This window comes from Chroicocephalus ridibundus, chromosome 1, assembly GCF_963924245.1.
Source record: "Chroicocephalus ridibundus chromosome 1, bChrRid1.1, whole genome shotgun sequence".
Classification (NCBI taxonomy): domain Eukaryota; kingdom Metazoa; phylum Chordata; class Aves; order Charadriiformes; family Laridae; genus Chroicocephalus; species Chroicocephalus ridibundus.
The window spans coordinates 196,111,399-196,129,336 of NC_086284.1; the positions used below are offsets into that span (position 1 = coordinate 196,111,399).

The 17,938-nt window shown below is 36.4% G+C and overlaps 1 protein-coding gene across 6 annotated transcripts in view; it reads right to left on the reverse strand.

The window, feature by feature from the left end:
- IQUB (IQ motif and ubiquitin domain containing) overlaps positions 1–17,835 on the reverse strand; it is a 31,639-nt gene extending 13,804 nt beyond the window's left edge. For 2 of the 6 annotated variants that reach the window (XM_063323288.1, XM_063323286.1), the window contains exons 1-7: positions 14,040–17,835; positions 13,219–13,696; positions 11,853–12,014; positions 11,574–11,749; positions 11,174–11,329; positions 9,013–9,223; positions 4,754–4,929 (exon numbers count right to left, since the gene is read on the reverse strand). In XM_063323288.1, the coding sequence (XP_063179358.1) occupies positions 4,754–4,929; positions 9,013–9,223; positions 11,174–11,329; positions 11,574–11,749; positions 11,853–12,014; positions 13,219–13,663 (1,326 nt within the window). In that variant the 5' untranslated portion in view covers positions 13,664–13,696; positions 14,040–17,835. Of the gene's footprint in view, positions 1–4,753; positions 4,930–9,012; positions 9,224–11,173; positions 11,330–11,573; positions 11,750–11,852; positions 12,015–12,634; positions 13,697–14,039 lie in introns of those variants that run through there. The other 4 variants (XM_063323287.1, XM_063323292.1, XM_063323290.1 and 1 more) reach the window with 4 other exon arrangements.
- Positions 17,836–17,938: the final 103 nt, after the last annotated feature.

Consider the following 17,938-nt stretch of genomic DNA (forward strand, 5'->3'; position numbering starts at 1 on the left):
AACAAGTGCATTATGTTACATCAAATTTCACCAGAGGTGAAAAAGGTACTTAACGTTAATCCTTGACTAATAGAAAAGACTAATTCTATTGTCAGTATTTATACAGTGCCTTTTCCACCAGAGCAAGTATTCAGTTGCACGCTTTGTTTAAAGTGGCAGGTCATGAAAATTTTGACTTAGAGTATATTAAAAGTAAATAATATTCTCTTACAGGGATATGCTATACTTATTTAAAATGAATTTACTGACAGTAGTGTTAGAATACATTTGCTCTGTATTTCATCTTGCAGTCATAAATCTGTCTAAACTATCAGTAAAAATCAGTGGAACTGTTGACTGTGTAAAGATTGCAAATTTAAGGCCTCAGAATCTACTGCAGTACAAGATATCTCCAGGGAACTGGTCTATTTATGCTAGCTATAGATGGATAGAAGACACAGACTTTGTTAAAACTGACTAAGGCAGAGTATGAGTTTACAGCTTATTGGCTACTTCACCTAGCTTCTTGTTTGCTAACTTAACAACGTATCACATGTCTAATACTTTAACTGTCTCTTTGCACATCTTTAACTTCTAAAGACAGTGAGAAGTTACATGGTGTCTTACTGCCCCACTCAGTTTGAAAAATCCAACCATTCTCCTCTTTCAAGGATTTGGTTGCAAACCACTTTGTTTCATAGCGAGGTAGGTACCTAAATCCAACAGAAAGATAGTATTCAAAACCCTTTCCCCATCATTACCGAACTCCACTCCCTTTCCTTAGCTATTTGGACAGCTATTTGGAACCTCGTTCTGCATATTAATTATCTCTTTCACTATATTTGAAACTTAAGTGTTCACAAACACTTGTGAACTTCACTTTGCAGTCTCAGTGAGAGTTAACTACAGTAACAGTTCATGCAGCATTCACATGCCAAGTAGTTTTCTGGATACAACCCCAGCATTGACGTAATCATTATTTTGACCAAATATACAGGCTTGCTATGGTGATAAGTCATAAAAATACCAAGAATATTAGACAGTTAGAACAGATATGATCAGTCACCACCACAATTAAAATAGAGCTTTCCTCACTTTTAAATAAATAAATTATAAAGTTAGGTAAGCAAAAGAAAGACAAAAATAATCGAGAAAAGGATTTAACATGGAAAAACTGACATTTAATTACATTATCAGTGGGGGTGGAACTCTAATTAGAGGAGGCACTGTTAATCAGAGGTCACAATTCAGAGCCAAAACCGATTAAGAAATGCAATAGCAAAACCAGACATTAGTAAAAAACAAAACTCTTAATTCCTTAGTGAAAACTTTGAACTGCAAAACTAGAGACGATTTTCTCTCTGTCATTAAAAGGGAGCATTCTACTGCAAGTTCATGAAACTTTGTTTCACTATCTTTGTACAGTGCCAGAAATTCTAAAACAAAACAAAACACAAGAAATGAAGCAAACAACAAAAAAACCCCGCCACCAACTTAGAAGCCATATCATGCTGTAACTCCTTTGTAGGGTAGACTGGCAAAAATCACTGTTTTCCACAGGGTAGATAATTCAGTACCTACATTTGATCTTCTTCAATTAAATCACTTATAATAAGACAGGAAGGTCATTTGCTTATTCTAGGGAGACTCAATGGGTAGGTCATTAAATTTTTATAACCTAGGAAATGGTTATTAAAACTAGGTTCTTCTGATAAATTTGCAACAACCCATATATGAGCTAGCAGTCTCAGTATTCCAATCTGCAAATGACCCTTAACACAGATCAACTGTATTATGATGTCATCTACATTATTCCATTATTCAAAGTAAGATATCATATCTGTAACTTCTGTAATTTTTCTTACTACCTCATCGTAACTGGGTATTATCTAAAATAAAATAATATAAAAAGGAAGAAATTATGCAGCTTTTTACTGAAAAAAAAAATAAAATACAGGGGTCTTGTCAATATGAAGATTTCCAGTAGGTCACAAAGAATCACAAGCTCTCTGATTTCAGGACTATTTTCATGTATTCAAGATTGATGTGAGAAAACTAAAACTTTGAGATTTTTTTGCCAACTCTTTCTTGCCTTTTAGTTTGCTGGCAGTGCTGCGGAGTTTACAATAATCCTGTTATCTGTATTACTTCAGAGAGCAGTACTACTATAACTGCACTCTGCTGCCAATGCATGAAAGCAGAAAAAAAAAATAAACACCTGAGGAGAGAAACATACCACCACAGACACAGAAAGAAAAATTTAAGAAAAGTAAAAAAAAAATCCATAGGATTGGTGCAGAAACAGCACATAGCATGAAAGGTATGAACTGAGCTATAGTTAATAATTACAAATTCCTTTAAGAAGATACGACTGCTGTACAAAAGCTTAATCAAGTACTTCCTCTTCAAAATACAAATGCTGAAGAAGAATGAGCTCAGCATATAAAAGAACCGCCTCGAATGTAGTGCACACACAACCAGTAACAACCACTGTAAAAGCACACACGCGTGAGGAAGTACATGCTTAAAGCAGCAAAGAAGGGAATGAAGGTTTCCATGGAGAAGCAAGTTTCATATAATTTTGGCTATTGCAGCAAAGTGAAATGCTTGCAGTCTTCAGATGAGAAAGGTGTTATTTCAACTTTAACTGGCAAGCGTCCAGATTAACATTATCGGCTCAAAGTTCAAGAAGTAACTAAATAATCTGTACTCTAGTACTCCAACAATAAATTTCATACTACAGTTTAAAGTGTTTATATTGCACTGTTACAGACATAATAAACCACCCATTTAATTTTGATATTTCCAAAATTCTTTTTAATTTATTTTTTAAAAATTGTTAACTTTACCTCTGAGTTAGGCTACTACCTATGTCAACAGTTGAGAACAACACTACAAACCCTACAGCTGACATGATAAAACAACATGAGAAAAGTAAGTTGCAGTAGTCCAGAGGCTCACTAGATTTTCAAACTGAAAAGAAACCAGTCTCTGTAATGAAAAACACAGTAAGTGCTTCAGAAACACATCCACTGTTTGGAAAGGCAGAGCATGCCTTGTCTCTTTTGTCTCCTGAATCTCCAAATGTCAGTTGTCACTAGGAATTCTGGTACTGAAGAATATTTTGCTTCCAATTCCTAGATGTAAGAGAACTGTACAACTTGTGAGAATATATACTGGAAGTAATTGACAGGACATTGAAAAGCAGTCCTTAAAGGAAAAATAAAGATAGAGACTCAGTTAAGAGAGAAATAGATTTACTTTGACTGTTCCAGGCTTCTTTTTCTGAGAAAATAACAAAATAGATTATAAATAGTAGAAGCAAACATTTAACATAGAAATGATTCAAGGGTTTGATATCATTCCTAAATATTTAGTTTTCTGGTTTTTTGCAGTCTTGAAAGCAGTAACGGAGAATACAATCACATCACAGCAATAAACTTGGTCCCACCAACTTTAAACAGTCCCACCAACTTTTCACATAAGTAATTTTTTCATAATGAAGAAAGGTAATAGATTGTATCAAATAACTTTTTACAATCCAGTTCCCATACATCAGTAATAAAAAGAATAAAAAAAAAAAGTCTCTTTTGGACAAAACTGCCATTTTTACTTCTGAGCACTAAAAAGTCAAAATTAAAAAAAAAAAAAAGATAGTAAAATTTTTGTTCCAGTATTACTTTTCATGTCACATACTATGAAAACAGCCAGAAATTAAACTATTCTTTTTTTCTGAGGGGATGGATTGCTGAGAAATGTACTCAAAGGATTTTTTTTTCTATTTTACATTAAGGTGCCATTGAATCTAATGCTATTCTAACTCATCTTTGTGTATGAATGAGTTCTTATCTCTGTTTATAGATGAAAGCCTGAAAAGCACTTATGTTATGTTTCATCCCCAAGATTATACAAGAATAAAATCTCAAGTTAAAGTTCTAACACAATTGGAACTAGTGAATTAATAACTGAATTCAATATGATACAAGATTCAGTCAAAGTTCTTCTGGGTTTCTATCCTGTACATGAAAACAGAATAAATGCTTTCCCTTAAAGACAGACATATGATGATCAAAGGCCTGTGCTCAATGGGGAAATGAATGACAAATCTAGTTCCTGAAAGATAACATTTCCTAGTGTTTTCATTATAGAGAACAATGAACAGAATATACCAGAGGGATGACCACCTAGTCATTAGTTTTGATTAGTGAAACTGATTACTTTTGAAAGAGAAGGTAATAGGCAGATTTTTAAAGTTTCAAAAATAGATTAGGAAAGAGCATAGTTTCCTACATCACTGTAATGCACACAATACAACATACAGAATGATATGCAATATCCTGATGCTTTATAACCTCATTTTCACCATTCTGAATAGTTAGAATTTGAGCCTTTAATCCTGTTAACAGTGCCATCAGAATCATGTTCTTTATGCAGAATAGTTGCATAATACAAAAATTCATCCACTCAGTGCTATTTTTTTATATAATATATGCACAACTACCAGTGTCTATGGTAAATCTCAGATGACAGTCTTAAAGATACACTGTTCGTCCTTCAATCAGTCACAGAGCTGAGAAATTCTCAGCTTAGAAAAACAAATTTGCTGAATTGTATTGACAAGAACAACTAGATAATTTGCATATTTATAACATTAGCATTCGCATGATTAACTGTTAAAGCTACAAAAGTTACTTTTGGCAGCTAGTTTGCAGATGTCTTTTCTGTTCCTTTACTTTGTTATTCTTTATGTTCAGCCTGAAGTTACATCACTGACCTTAGCCAAAAAGTACAGTATTGCTTTCTGTTGATTCTCCTCATTTGCATTTAGTTTGTGTCTCCCAATGGACGCAATCAGCTGTGCCTCTTGTTCCAGAAGTCCACAAAATGCTGCCTTTCTTTCAGCGCCAGTAAGAGTTCTGTCAATCCGTTCAGTCTCCTCCTGCCTCCATACTACGAATACAAATATTTGGAGTATTCATTACAAGGTCTTTTCCAGTGAAGCTTCTACTTTCATATTTAAGAAATAACATAATTAATTTTCACTATTTGTTAAAAGCTAGTTTCTATGTTAAGGAATTCATTGTTATGCATATTTTTGATACAGGCAAAATGGCTCACAAATTAATGTAAGTTATACAGATGTTCTGTGAGAGTATGTGTACGTACATCAATTCCAAACTGCCAATTTGTACTCCAAACTCAAAGACGGGTTAGGAGAAAAAGGAGTTCTATGTGAGAAAAAGAATTTAGCTCCTGTGAAAATGTGTGATAAAATGATTTCTTCACAATTTTGCATCTAAAATAACTAAACTAACTATTTGAGTCTCAAACAGCTCCAAAAGGGATAAGCAATAGCAACTTTTTAAACAATTGCTCATCAAAGTCACAAGAAAAGATACCAATCTCAACAGATTAAGGATAGCATCTTGCTCTGGTACCACTAGTACTCAGTGCTGGAAATATTACTGCTTCTCTCTGTGTAAATAAGTAAAATCTAAAGATGCTTGAAGTCCTCCAAAATTTAGATAAAACTTGACTGACGGTCACGTTTAGCACTCCAGGTCTTACACCGAATATTTCAGTGGTACCACCTTTTGCCATTTAAAGCAGATGGATGTGCATTAACAATTAGACAGTCATTGCTTTACTCTCCTTTTCCTCTTTTACAACAGAACCCTTTAAATGGAAGGAAGTAGCATGCAAACCACAGGATGGTAATGACAGCAGCATGTGAATCAGTACATGCTGTGTAAGAATCTGGCCTTCTGACTCTTATGGTCAAACCACCAAACCACAGGTGCCTCACGCACTTATAAATTAGAGTACTTAATGACAGAAACCCACAGATGTATACATACGCGTCTATCACAGTTTTTGTTTTGTAATACCCATTTCTTGCCTATAACTGCTGATACACAGACTACCTGCTGTTACAGAAATCTGTTAGTAAAATCAAATTCTGTTCACTGAACAGTGTTTTCCTTTGCATACATTGTAACAATTTTTGCCTTCTCTGAAGAGTCTGTTCCATTTCAAATCTCTCTGGAGTTTTGTAGGGAATTTTATAAGATCCAAAACATCAACATTCCTGAGTAATATCTCAAAGTGCTGTTATTGTTCCAGAAGAACAGTAATGCAAAAGCAAAACCCAGCATAAAGAAAACAATCCAGTATGTGATGCACATTTACTGGAAAAGCCTATAACATCCTGTATCAGGTAAGATTAGTGGCAGGAGGAGGGAAAGGAGGAAGGTTTATTTTCTGCCTGTGGCTTCCTTATCTACAATACCTTATGTTTACCACTTCAAAATATTTCAATTCATTTCCTTAAGGCTCTCCAAGCTTCAGCATTAGTATGACAGCTGTCTGACAAGTTCTGAGTACCCAAAGATATATTTTTAAATAAAGCCATTTCAGCAAACAAAAGCACTGTATAGAATTAATTTACATGAAGCTGTATATGCCTGAAGGGGGCAGCAACTTCAAAGAGCTAATAAATACAGTAAGCAATTTTGTACTTAAACAAATGAAGAAGCTGTCAATTACCATCAATACTCACCTTCTGATTCACCACACACATGCAATCAAGTTTAAAAACATTCCTCTTAGATTATGTGTTCTACAGACAGAGATTTTACTCATTATCATTTTTATTCTGGTTTTTATAAAACAAAGTAGCTCATGCTTTTCAAATAAGTAATCAACGTCTCTATATGTGGACACAGCGAATATATATATACATCTCATTAGCACCATACAGTCAACAAGCAAGTCTTTGTACCAACAGGAATTGCTTGTGCTGGCTGACCCTGTAATAGTATCTCCCTGTTGTGATCAGCGGCAATAACCTTCACAGATCTCTAGAGGACAATAGTCTCATTCTATTACTGTCACAATGATTTAGCTTGTGTAGACTGTTGACACTATAAGAATGTAGAAGTAGTTTCAGATGCAGGTAGGAAAAAAAACCCAACAAACTTCGTAGAACCACTAAGCTCTGTTAAAATAAAGACCACGACTGCAAGTCTCCATGTAGAGAAACAACAAGTCAACACTGGTAAACAAAAACAAACCAAAAAGATTGATACCAGACCATTATTTTTAAGAAAATATTAAAAAGATATTTCAAATACTGGAGTTTGTTCTGTTCCAGTTTTGAAGCGGCACACACTTTTTCAGGTTGCCTAGATATCGAATTCCTGAACATACAAAGCTACAAGTTTTGTTATTTGTGAATCAAATGACATTAAAGCAAAAGAGACACTTATATAACCATAAATTTTAAATCTAAAAATATTAGGAATCTCAGCACTCAGTCACAACTTTAACTCGGCTTTGTTGTTTCTATTGCAAATAACACTCACCATGCTTTAAAAAAAAAAGCGGATCATACATTTGATAGCACATTAGCTAGGAAAGCGAGTTTTTTAAAGAAAAAATATCGCGGGAAATCAGACACTAAGTAGCAGCACTTGCCATAAGTGGAGAGGAAAAAAAATATTATTTGATACCTTGGCTTTTGATTACTTAGTCTGACACACCTTTAAAAGGGCTTGATTCTTGTGAAGTGAAAAGCTAACTATCTATGAAGAAAAAGAGTGGGGGAAACAACCCCTAGCAAACCACAAATCTCATGAAGATACCATTCCCAAAATTCTGAAGTTTAAGACCAGTAATAATTTTTACATTTGTCACAAACAGTAATATTTCTAAGTCATTTCTACATTCAAACAAAGCAATTTGTACAATGCTACACAGTGTATGACAGGATTAAAAGATTAGCATATGACTTGGGAATCCCTGAGTCATGATCCTGAGCTCTTGGAATAACACATACCACCAAATTTATGCTCAGTTTACCATAGAAGAAGTATCGGGGATGGTTTAAGGTAGGTCAGGCAGCTTTGTAATGAAGCAGGTAATCCATTAGGCCAGTCCTGCTAAAGGGACAGTAATATCCAAACTGCCGAAGAGTTATACCATAAGCAAGCACTGTAGCCTTAGATAATATATGAGTTATTACAAGTCACAATGCAAGCCTCTTGCTTAAAAGGAGACATTTTAAAAAGAACCCTTGCAGTTTCATAATATGCTGGCATAAGTCCACTGCTTTCTATTGGTTTTGCTTTTCCAAAAGAACATAGCCTAGGGTTTTTGTTACATCTGCAACATTATTTTCCTGTAAATTATGTCAATTATCTGCAGTATTCACCTTATTTTTCCAGGAAAGTTTAGAAGTGTTTTGCCTATATTAGGTATCATCCACCCCAACAGGAAAAGTAAATCTTTCAGGATGCCCTGTAGGATTCCTAAAAGATTTTTTAAAATATTGACAACACAGTTAGAAAGAAGAAAAAGCAGGAGAAGATGACTAGGACAAAAGAAATAATATATTCTTTATAAATAATAATCATATATTGTAAAATTCTGGGCAAAATTTAATCCATTATAAAAAATATCTATATTAAAAGAGGAATGATCTTAATTTCTTCATGGTACTATTTTCAGCATCCTAAACGTGGAGTGAAAAGATTGAAGTAACTCTGATACAAAAAAAACAGTTCCTGTTCTCTAGCTGACCTTACCATGAATGAAAAAAAACAAAAAAAAACAAAAAAACCCCCAAAAAAACCAAGCCCAAAAAACCTGCCAAATAGCATTATTCTACAAACTGATTATTTTCTAAAAATGTGTGCTGATTTTGGCTGGGATAGAGTTAATTCTCTTCATAGTAGCTTGTATGGTGCTACGTTTTGGATTTGTGATGAAAACTGTTGATAAGGTAGGGATGTTTTAGTTATTGCTAAACAGTGCTTAGACAGCATCAAGGCCTTTTCTGCTTCTAGAAATACATGAAAGCCAAATAATTCTTTAAAAATTAAAGAAATTCCACTGTAAGTCAAAAAAAAAATCAAGGAAGTATATACAGAAACATGTCAAAAACAGAAGAATTTGTTCTAAACAAACTGTACTCTTTTGCTGATTTAAAAGTATCCCTTTAAGAAAACAAACAAACAAACAAAAAAAACTTACATTCTAAAGCATTGTACAGCAGCTCAAAATCATCTTTTGTTTTAGGGTTCAATCTTCGTTCGTGCTCCCTTCGCAGTTTTTCTTCTTTCTCTTTTTTTCTCCATAACTCTGCTTGTGCCTCCCATGCCAGTCTTAACCTCTTTTCTTCCCTCAGATTTTGTACTACATTTATAGCATGCCAACGACGGAAATACTTCTGTAATACTACAACCTATATGTGATACAATACCAAAGAATCATGAATTTAAAACAATACAGCATTTTTTTTCTTAACTATTATTTTTTTCTAGCTATTTAACTACATTTTCTAAGATTTGTCTTGTACTCAAACTAATTTAAATATTTGACATTGTACATGACAAAACCAGTCATGTACTATTAGTCAAAACACTAGCATGCTGATTTATTTAAGTAACTGCAGGACTTTAATCAGTGAGTACAGTGGAGAAGAGAGGTTCAAATAATCAAGTTAAAGCATAAACTGCAATTACAAAATACATTTTTCTTTTTCAAATCTCTCCTTAAAAAACACCTTTTGCCAGGTACTGTTTTTATTCTTTTCTCTTCAGCTTTGTGGGCAGAGATCCTCATTTTACTATCCACTTATATATTGTCTAGATTGGGAATTTAGAAATTTAAAAGAAATTTTGCAAATACACGTCTAAATGCAAAAATCAACACACATACACACAAAATCAACTGCACTTTATTTGTAAACAAATAATGAAAGTGAAGTTACCAATGCTGTTATGACAGAAATTAAAAAAGAAAAATAAAAAATCCACCTTCCAAAGCTGTGGCTGTTAAAGACTAGGGAAATGTCTGTAATATGCTAAGGGTGCACAACGCACAAGCCTGAGCTGCTGCCAGCTGAGTTAACACTTCCACCGTAAGCAGTTTAGCCAGGTCAATACCACGAGCTAATAAGCATTGTTCAGTGTTGAAGGCTATCAAGCACAAATCCACACTAATACAGTTATACTGTCTCTGGAGGTAACGTGAACCTAACATTTCTCTTGAATTTCTCTTCAGCTAGTATTTCAACATGGAACTACACTGCACCACGCAAATCCATCAACTTGAACCAACACCAAACTGATGTCTCTTCACTGTGCATTATAGATTACCTATAGATACATTACTGATTTCAATAGGTGGCACTAATGATCACAGTAAAAGATGCTGGTAGTCAGTTAACTATTTGGCTTTCACTTCTACAAAATGCTTATTGCCGTCAGCTGATGCTGACCAAATAAGAAGTTCTTACAGACAGCTTCTATCCCGAAGATTTCAAAGCATCTTGCCAACCATGTTAATACAATTATCCTACTTAGACACTTGGGGAATCAACTGTTTCTCCATTTAGTTACAGTCAGACTATTTTAAGGAATCAAATTAATAACTAGAGCATTTACAAAGCAGTGCCCCACCTAACATGGTGTTCGGCATACTTAAGTTAGACGTGCAGCCACTGAACATGTGGTTTTCAAAAAGGAATTTGGAATGCCTAAATGGCATCCTCTGCACAATGAATATACAGAATCTGTCATTAGAATTGCCTGCATGAGGCAACCCAGCACACCAGAAAACCCCACAGACCCATTGCGTGTGTTTGAACAGACAGGTTCTACCATAATGACAAAGCAGGCAACTTGAACACAATCCAAAACGGATTGGTTTGCCAAAGGTAACCTATCAAGTCTCTTAAAACAAACAAACAAACAAACACCCCCAGAAAACACAAAACCCGAAAGTCAAATGCAGGTCTCCAAAATTCTAACCCCATACTCCATCCATTTGAGGTCAATCATTATGCATGTAGCTTAGTTCCTTCCAAAAAGATCATGAGAATGCTAGAGGGACAAGCCTCTTTTAATCCCCAATGTTCTATATGGAAGCTTAATTGTCACTGTAAGATAGAAAACAGTAAATTCAGAATGCTCAACAGTTAAGAAATTGCAAGGTCTCAAATGTGGCTAAAAACACAGAGCAAACACACACTTCCCCCATATCTGAAAGATTGCAAAATGTGAAGATTAAGCTCATATTTTGCAGCTCACTTTAAAATTCACTCTTTGAACACTCTGAACACTCATTAAATATTCACATAACCTTTGTAATACTTTGCTTTACAGATAGTTTCAAACAGGTAAGAACTTACTGCTTCAAGTCTACGTTTATGGTATTCTTCCGCTGTAAGATACTTTCCAGGACTTATTAGTTTGTCAGTCATGTTTGACACATACAGGCCAATTTTAGTCATCTGTGTTGATGTTGTATTTCTTGTTTGTTGTGCCTTATTTTTTTCAAAAACTGTCTGGGGAAAAATGCATGTCTGATTATATCAAAATATACAGAAATTTTTTTCCCTCATTACAATAAGTGGCAAAATGAGCTATTTGTAACAAAAATCGCAAGACTAATGATATTCATTCACTAAATACTTCCAACTGCACAGTTATTTCTCATCTATTTCCTCATTCCTATTGGAAATAATTGTATGAACATTCTATTCCATGTGGCAAAAACAACATTCTAAGAAGACAGTACAAAGCCATTACCTGTGTTTCTCTACAAAGTAACTGAATTCCTTTGTCAGGTCGTTTCTTGGGTATCGTTTGTGATCCTGCATTATGAAATTCCACTCCTGTTATCTGATTCTTAAATCCACCCAGAAATGGTTTATGATAGGTAGGTCTTTCGATTGTCACAACTACATCTTGGAATGAATCAGAATCTGTCAAAATCCAAGTTCCAAGATAGAAATATGGTTTATTGTAGTAACAGATTGAGATTAGAGCACAATCATATATTGATATGCATGTAAAACCAGCATTTACCTGTTTGTACTCTGACAGTTATGACATCAGGCATGTGGTAATCCTGTTGAACTGCTTCTGCAGGAAAATGTTCCTGATGAAGATATAACTTCACAGGACGGATAGCGTCCTCAAAGTTAGCCCTAGTCCTCCTAGAAGTTTCATTATCCTCAGTCATGCTTCCTAAAAGTCAAAATTAATTCCTGATAAGCTTCTCAAAACAAACAAACAAATAACTCTTTTGAGTTTATCCTGACATGATTTTATTGAAACACTGCAGAATAATCGTAGATTTTTGATCTGGAAAGACAGTCTACTTGAAAGATGAAACAGTATTACCATACACTTTTTAAAGATATCTAATGTAATACTGCCACCACATAAAGTCATTTGTATTACAATTTTTTAAAAGTTACAGTAAGTAAATGTAATTATTTGCAAATGCATAATTTTAAATCAAAGTTACCCATTTATCCAGTGAACTTTCATTGAAAGTTCTTACCTAAGCCTGCTCCGATTTAGACCAGATCTAAGCGTGCACTGGCTGAATCATTCGTCTTACACACAATATTTGACGTTGTGGTGTTTATTCAAAGACTATATTCTGAATGAGATCTACTTAACTCGAAGTTCCAGAAATTAATTCTTTTTGATTTAGAGATAAGAGTCTATCTGGCTTTGGTACAGTGCACTTTCTAGGAAGTGATGGCCAGCTACTCAAAATGAGAGTATCCAAATGCAGCCCAGCCAAGAGGAAGGCAGTCAGCAGATCCATACTCCGAAGAGTCGCTCACTGCGCTCACCTGCCAAGCAGGATGTGCTGCCTTCCACTCTGAAGACCTAAGAAAATGGGGTGCTGAACTAGGAAGGGGAAGTAACACAGGACACCCAAACCAGAGAGGAACGAGTGCAGGAAACGATGGAGTGTCTCAGGGACTGCAGAAGAAAGGCATGGATAACGGAAGGGTGGCACGTAAGTTACAGGGGAATTTAAAAGTAAAGTGTAAAAAGTAAAATTTAAAAGTAAGGTGATTGCTATGGTCCAGTCTAAATGTCAGTAGCCCATGTACTCATGTGAATTATGCACTGCTGTTTTTCAAATATGTGTGCAAAACACATATACGTGCTCACACATATTTCTGTAAACAAAGATCACTATAAAACGCCATATGAGCCTACAAATTGCTACTGCAAATTGAGAAAAAGAATACATTACTCACCTTTTCAAGAATGTTTTATATGAGAATTTAAAAAGTCACTTTGAGATCAAAACCCAGCAAACATGGACAGAATAAGGGCAGGGGGTGCAAGAAGCCATAATCAAGTTGAAGGAAAAAAACATAAGTCTTTAAAGCCTTAATGTCCAACATTTTAATAACTTCTTTACCTGTTACTGACCCACTTGCTGTATTTGCAGATTGTACTGAATTTTGAGATATTTTTTCTTCCCTTTCTGAATTTCTCAATTCAAGTAAAGTAGAATAATTCTCATTGGTAACAGGAGATGTGCTCTCAGGTGATGTGCTCAATGGGGCATCTGGCTCAGATACATCTTGCTCGTTATTTCCGATCCCTTCTTCAGTGGCTAGTCCTTCTCTGGGTAATTCCCACCGTGCTAAACTTGGCTGTTCCTGTTCCTCCAGAGCCGACTGCTGCTCGCAGCCCTCCTCTGACTGCGCAGTGCCTGTAGCTCCTGAAAGCAGAGGCTTCTCGGCTGGGTCCCCACCCTTGGCCTCTCTGACTGCTCTTGGTTGTGAGGGTGCAGATGGCTGCTCTGCACCTGACCTTTCCATTTTAACAACTTCAAAGCAACTATCCGATGTATCTTCCATTTCCTAAGGTATCAGTTGCATGTTTTAACCTTTCTGCAAGAATAATCACAGTATCTATTTAAAATTGCAAACTAGGACATTTCTACTACACAACATACAGGTGACTTAATATCCTGAAAAGCTTTTCCTCTATCTCTTCCCAAATAGCCTATTTGGAATAGCACGAGGGCTTCGCTTCCGCTAACAGCAAAACATTTAACATCTTCTCGTTGGTCTTTAAAAATAATAATACTGCATGACATTGTGAGCAGGCAGTCAGCATAACTCTTATGTGGATATAAAGAATATATATATATATATTTATATAGATAAGTATATAGATTTTTATATAGATTTATAGAGAGATCTTTATATAGATTTTACAGAGGAGTATTACCCAGAGGCTGAACAACTTTAAGGTTTTCTGTGCTGTCACTGAAACGACATGGGCTGCAAGAATCCAAATCCTGTATTAATGAGGAAAAAACCCAAACCCAACACAAAGGAGAAGCAGCACCCAGCAGTCGCCAGGCAACGGGGTAACTCCCTACCGAGCACCCACGCGGGCAGGCACCCACCGCCACCCGGGGCCGGTTGGGCCGCTCCCCGCGGCTCCGCGCCTCCCGACGCCCGCCCGGGGCAGCCGCCCTGGGCGCGGGGCGCGGCGGGGACGGGCGGGCTGCAGCCGCGATGCGGGGCCGGGTTGGGTTCTCTTCGGCCCGGTCCCCGCGTCCGTTGGTTTCCCCTCACGTCTCCCGCCGGGCCGCCCGCGCCGGTCCCCGGTGGCGCGCGCGGTAGCTATAGCAACTGGGGAGGGCCGGGGCCCGCGCGCATGCGCACCGGCGGGAGAGGACACCCCCCGGGAGGAGAAAAGGCATTTTTGGGGCAAAAGGCGTGAAAGGACAAAAGGCGAGAGACCTCCCCGGCTGCATTTTACCCCACCGCGGTGAACGGAAACGCTTGCAGAAACTTGGCCTTACTGCTTCCTCCAGGTAGACACCGGCCTGGGACCCGGCCATTGTGCGTCTTGTCCCCTGACCCATAGCAAGGTGAAGATGAGCTCACGAAAAAGCTTTTACCACAATTAAAAACACATGAAACCGAATTTCCTGGTGTGATTTCTGAGACACCCACATGTTTCAGCCCACTACAGGAAAACTGAGACTACACTGACTTCACACAACTATTTCAGATGTGACATAACACAATTCTGTGTCACAACCCTGGGAGAATCCCAAAGAAAAAAAAAAGTGCCGTATTTCATCAGGCATTGAAATGATATCCATACCCAGTAACAGTATGTCACCATCGCTGTTACCAAGTTTCACAGTTGAGCATTTGAACGTGGACCTGGTTCTAGTTCTAGTTGCCAGCTGGGGTTAAACCCCGACACCACAAAAGGAGGACAGAAATTCCCCATTACTGCTGTTAATGCCCTTTTTTTTCCAAAACCTGGATTGAACTTCAACTCAGGGTAGAATAGGACCAGTAGTAAATCCATAGAAACTATGGGATTTTGTGTCACTTTGTCACTATTACATAGTCAACCTGATTAAACATTCAAACTCACTTTCAGTTTGTAAGATGATTTTTCATTTTTTTTCCTAATGGAACAGCACATCTGCTGTAAATAAAAAAAAAAAATAAAAAAAAAAATCGAACTTTCACTCATCTCCCTTTGAACACAATCAGAAATTATGTCAGGTGAAAACAGTACCCTGTTTAGAATCCACTCACTCAAAGCAGGTGAAGCGGCACAGATCGCAGGACAGGAGGAACAAAGCCTTCAGTACTGCAGTCTGAAAGCTGCTCTTCTGGTTTAACAGGCTTTGCCCCTTCTTGCAGAAAGGGTGATTTTCACCCCCATAACGACTTCAATCAGACTACCTCAAAAGTGTTTTAAAGATCTAAAGTTTGTCAACTCTAAGGCTTGCAGTGATTTACCTTATTACAGGAAATAATGATAAAATCTTTTGCATAATCTTGTATTTCCAACACAGTTAATGCAGAAAAACCAGACAAAATCATCAGTCTCCAATTTATGCCTTGCTAGCATATTCACCTTAAAATAAATTTTTGCAACATAGTACTCCTAATATACATTTTCTCTTTCCTATAAAATATGCGTGTGCTGTTTTGTTGCTACACTGGATTTAAGTATCAGATATATAGTTACAGAGTTAATCACAGGTAAAAATTACTGTTTCTCTTCTTGGCAAAGATGTATTTTTAAATTAGCAAGGAACAAGGATGACATGAACTACAAAACACTGTACAAAAGACATACACCATTACATCTCAAAACTGCAATCCATTTTCTTTCCTCCCTTTGGTCTCAATAACTGCTATTTAAAGTTGATGCTACAACATAATACTAATTAATTAGCAATCTTACGTAGCACAGATTTATTTATGCTAAGATAATGAAATCAAATTTAACCAATGATATAATAATGAAAATAAATCATAACATGTTCTAAGAATTTGATAAACAGCTCAGAAAGCTGAAAAATCCTTATTAATGACTCAGTAGAACCTTTTTACGACTCAAGTTAATTGATTCTTAAATTAAAGCATTTGTGAAGGCTAATCTAGTGTTTTGGATAAAGAGATTTAGGAAATTATCCTATTTTTCAGTCACGTGAAAGAAACACTTTAGATTAAAAAAAAAATCACTGAGAACACAAATTAAGAAATATAGCCTTAAAAAGAAAAAATCCCCTCAAGGTAGTAAACAACTCATACTAGGGTCTGCATTGAGGAGGTATTTGTGCACTTGGGGAACAGAAAACGTTGAGTGCTGAAACTCAGTTTTACAAGGCCAGATAACAGCAATGGGCCAAGAGAACAAGACCTCCTCTCCCCTGTAACACAGCTCATGAGCTTCTGGGACAGTTATTTTAAGTCACATAAATACAGCTTTAGAAGTGGGGAAAATAACTGAGCAAAAAGAGTTCAGCCAGTGTCTCAGTTAAGAAAGAGTAGAAAAAATTCCAATAGCTCTCACCATATTCTGACAAACCTGCGTTTGTTAACTTTAGCAAAGTTCTCTTCTGGAATGCCATCTAGTGGTTTTCTCTCTGAAGAGACCAGCTTATACCTTTTTCAAGACTGAAAGAGACTTCGAAACCAAACAACGAAGCAAAACATTTTCTGCTCTTTCAATTTTCAAAATGTCGACATTTCTGTAACTACAGTAATAATCGTTGAAAAAAAAGCTAAAAACCGCAGTGAAAGTAGTCGTTAGAGTCAGTACATTAGCTATACTTACTAGTTTTTCTCTTCTGTCCTACTGCCTTAATACCTTGATTGTATGAATAAAGATGTCATTAATCATTAATAATAATGATGTCACAGGTAAACTTAACAAGCCTAAGGACTATGACTTACAGCTATGACAAAGTATGTAAGGTAATGTAGTGCAGTGGCACTCTTATCAACATTTAACAAACCAGATTTTTGTCATACAGCTACATTCTTTAACCTTCCAAGAACTTCATGAAGAAAATGTACGGAAAAAATGTGAGTAAAGGGAAACTCGCAGTATCCTTAGATCTAGTTTGGATATTTTAATCTGGGCCTATAAGCTTAAATCTGTAAACAGAAGTTTTCAGAAGAGGCAGGCACTGTTTCCATTTAAATGCTTGAAAGAACCTAGCCAGATGTGTCCAGAAAGATCTACCATTTTTTTTCATATTACTAAGTAAAATTCAAGGTCTGAATCAGTAATATATAAATATACATGTTTACATACAAAGCCTTTGTAAGACCCCAGTACTACAGCTTGTGCCGCATGTGTTATGCTAAGTATGGTAACCAAGAAACCTGCTCCCGCTGTCATCTGAAGGGACAGTCCTTCCTTCTCCCCCTCACCCTTCTGATCTTGGCTGTTCCAGTGCTTCCCCCCGAGTCAGAGTTCATGTTTATGTGGGCAGCAAAGTCAGCCAGTTTAAGACAGAGATTCACACGAAATCTAAAACACTTATTTTTTGTAAGCCTAGTTTTCATGACCTCAGACCCCTGATCTCAGTATCTGTGTGGTCATAAAGACACCGGCAGCGGCTGGCAAAAGCACACCACCAAAGGTGGGAGAGAACGGCGGGATCGTATTTTTATACGACTTTGATTTTGATTTCAAATGGCCTATATGTGTATTTGTTAACACGCAAATACAGATTATAAAATAACTCAGAATGAGGCACAAATACCCTGTTAATAATAAATCACAAACGAAATAAACCAAGAATTGTACAACAGCTGAGAAGAATTTTCTTAAAACCATTTTTGCAAGAAAGT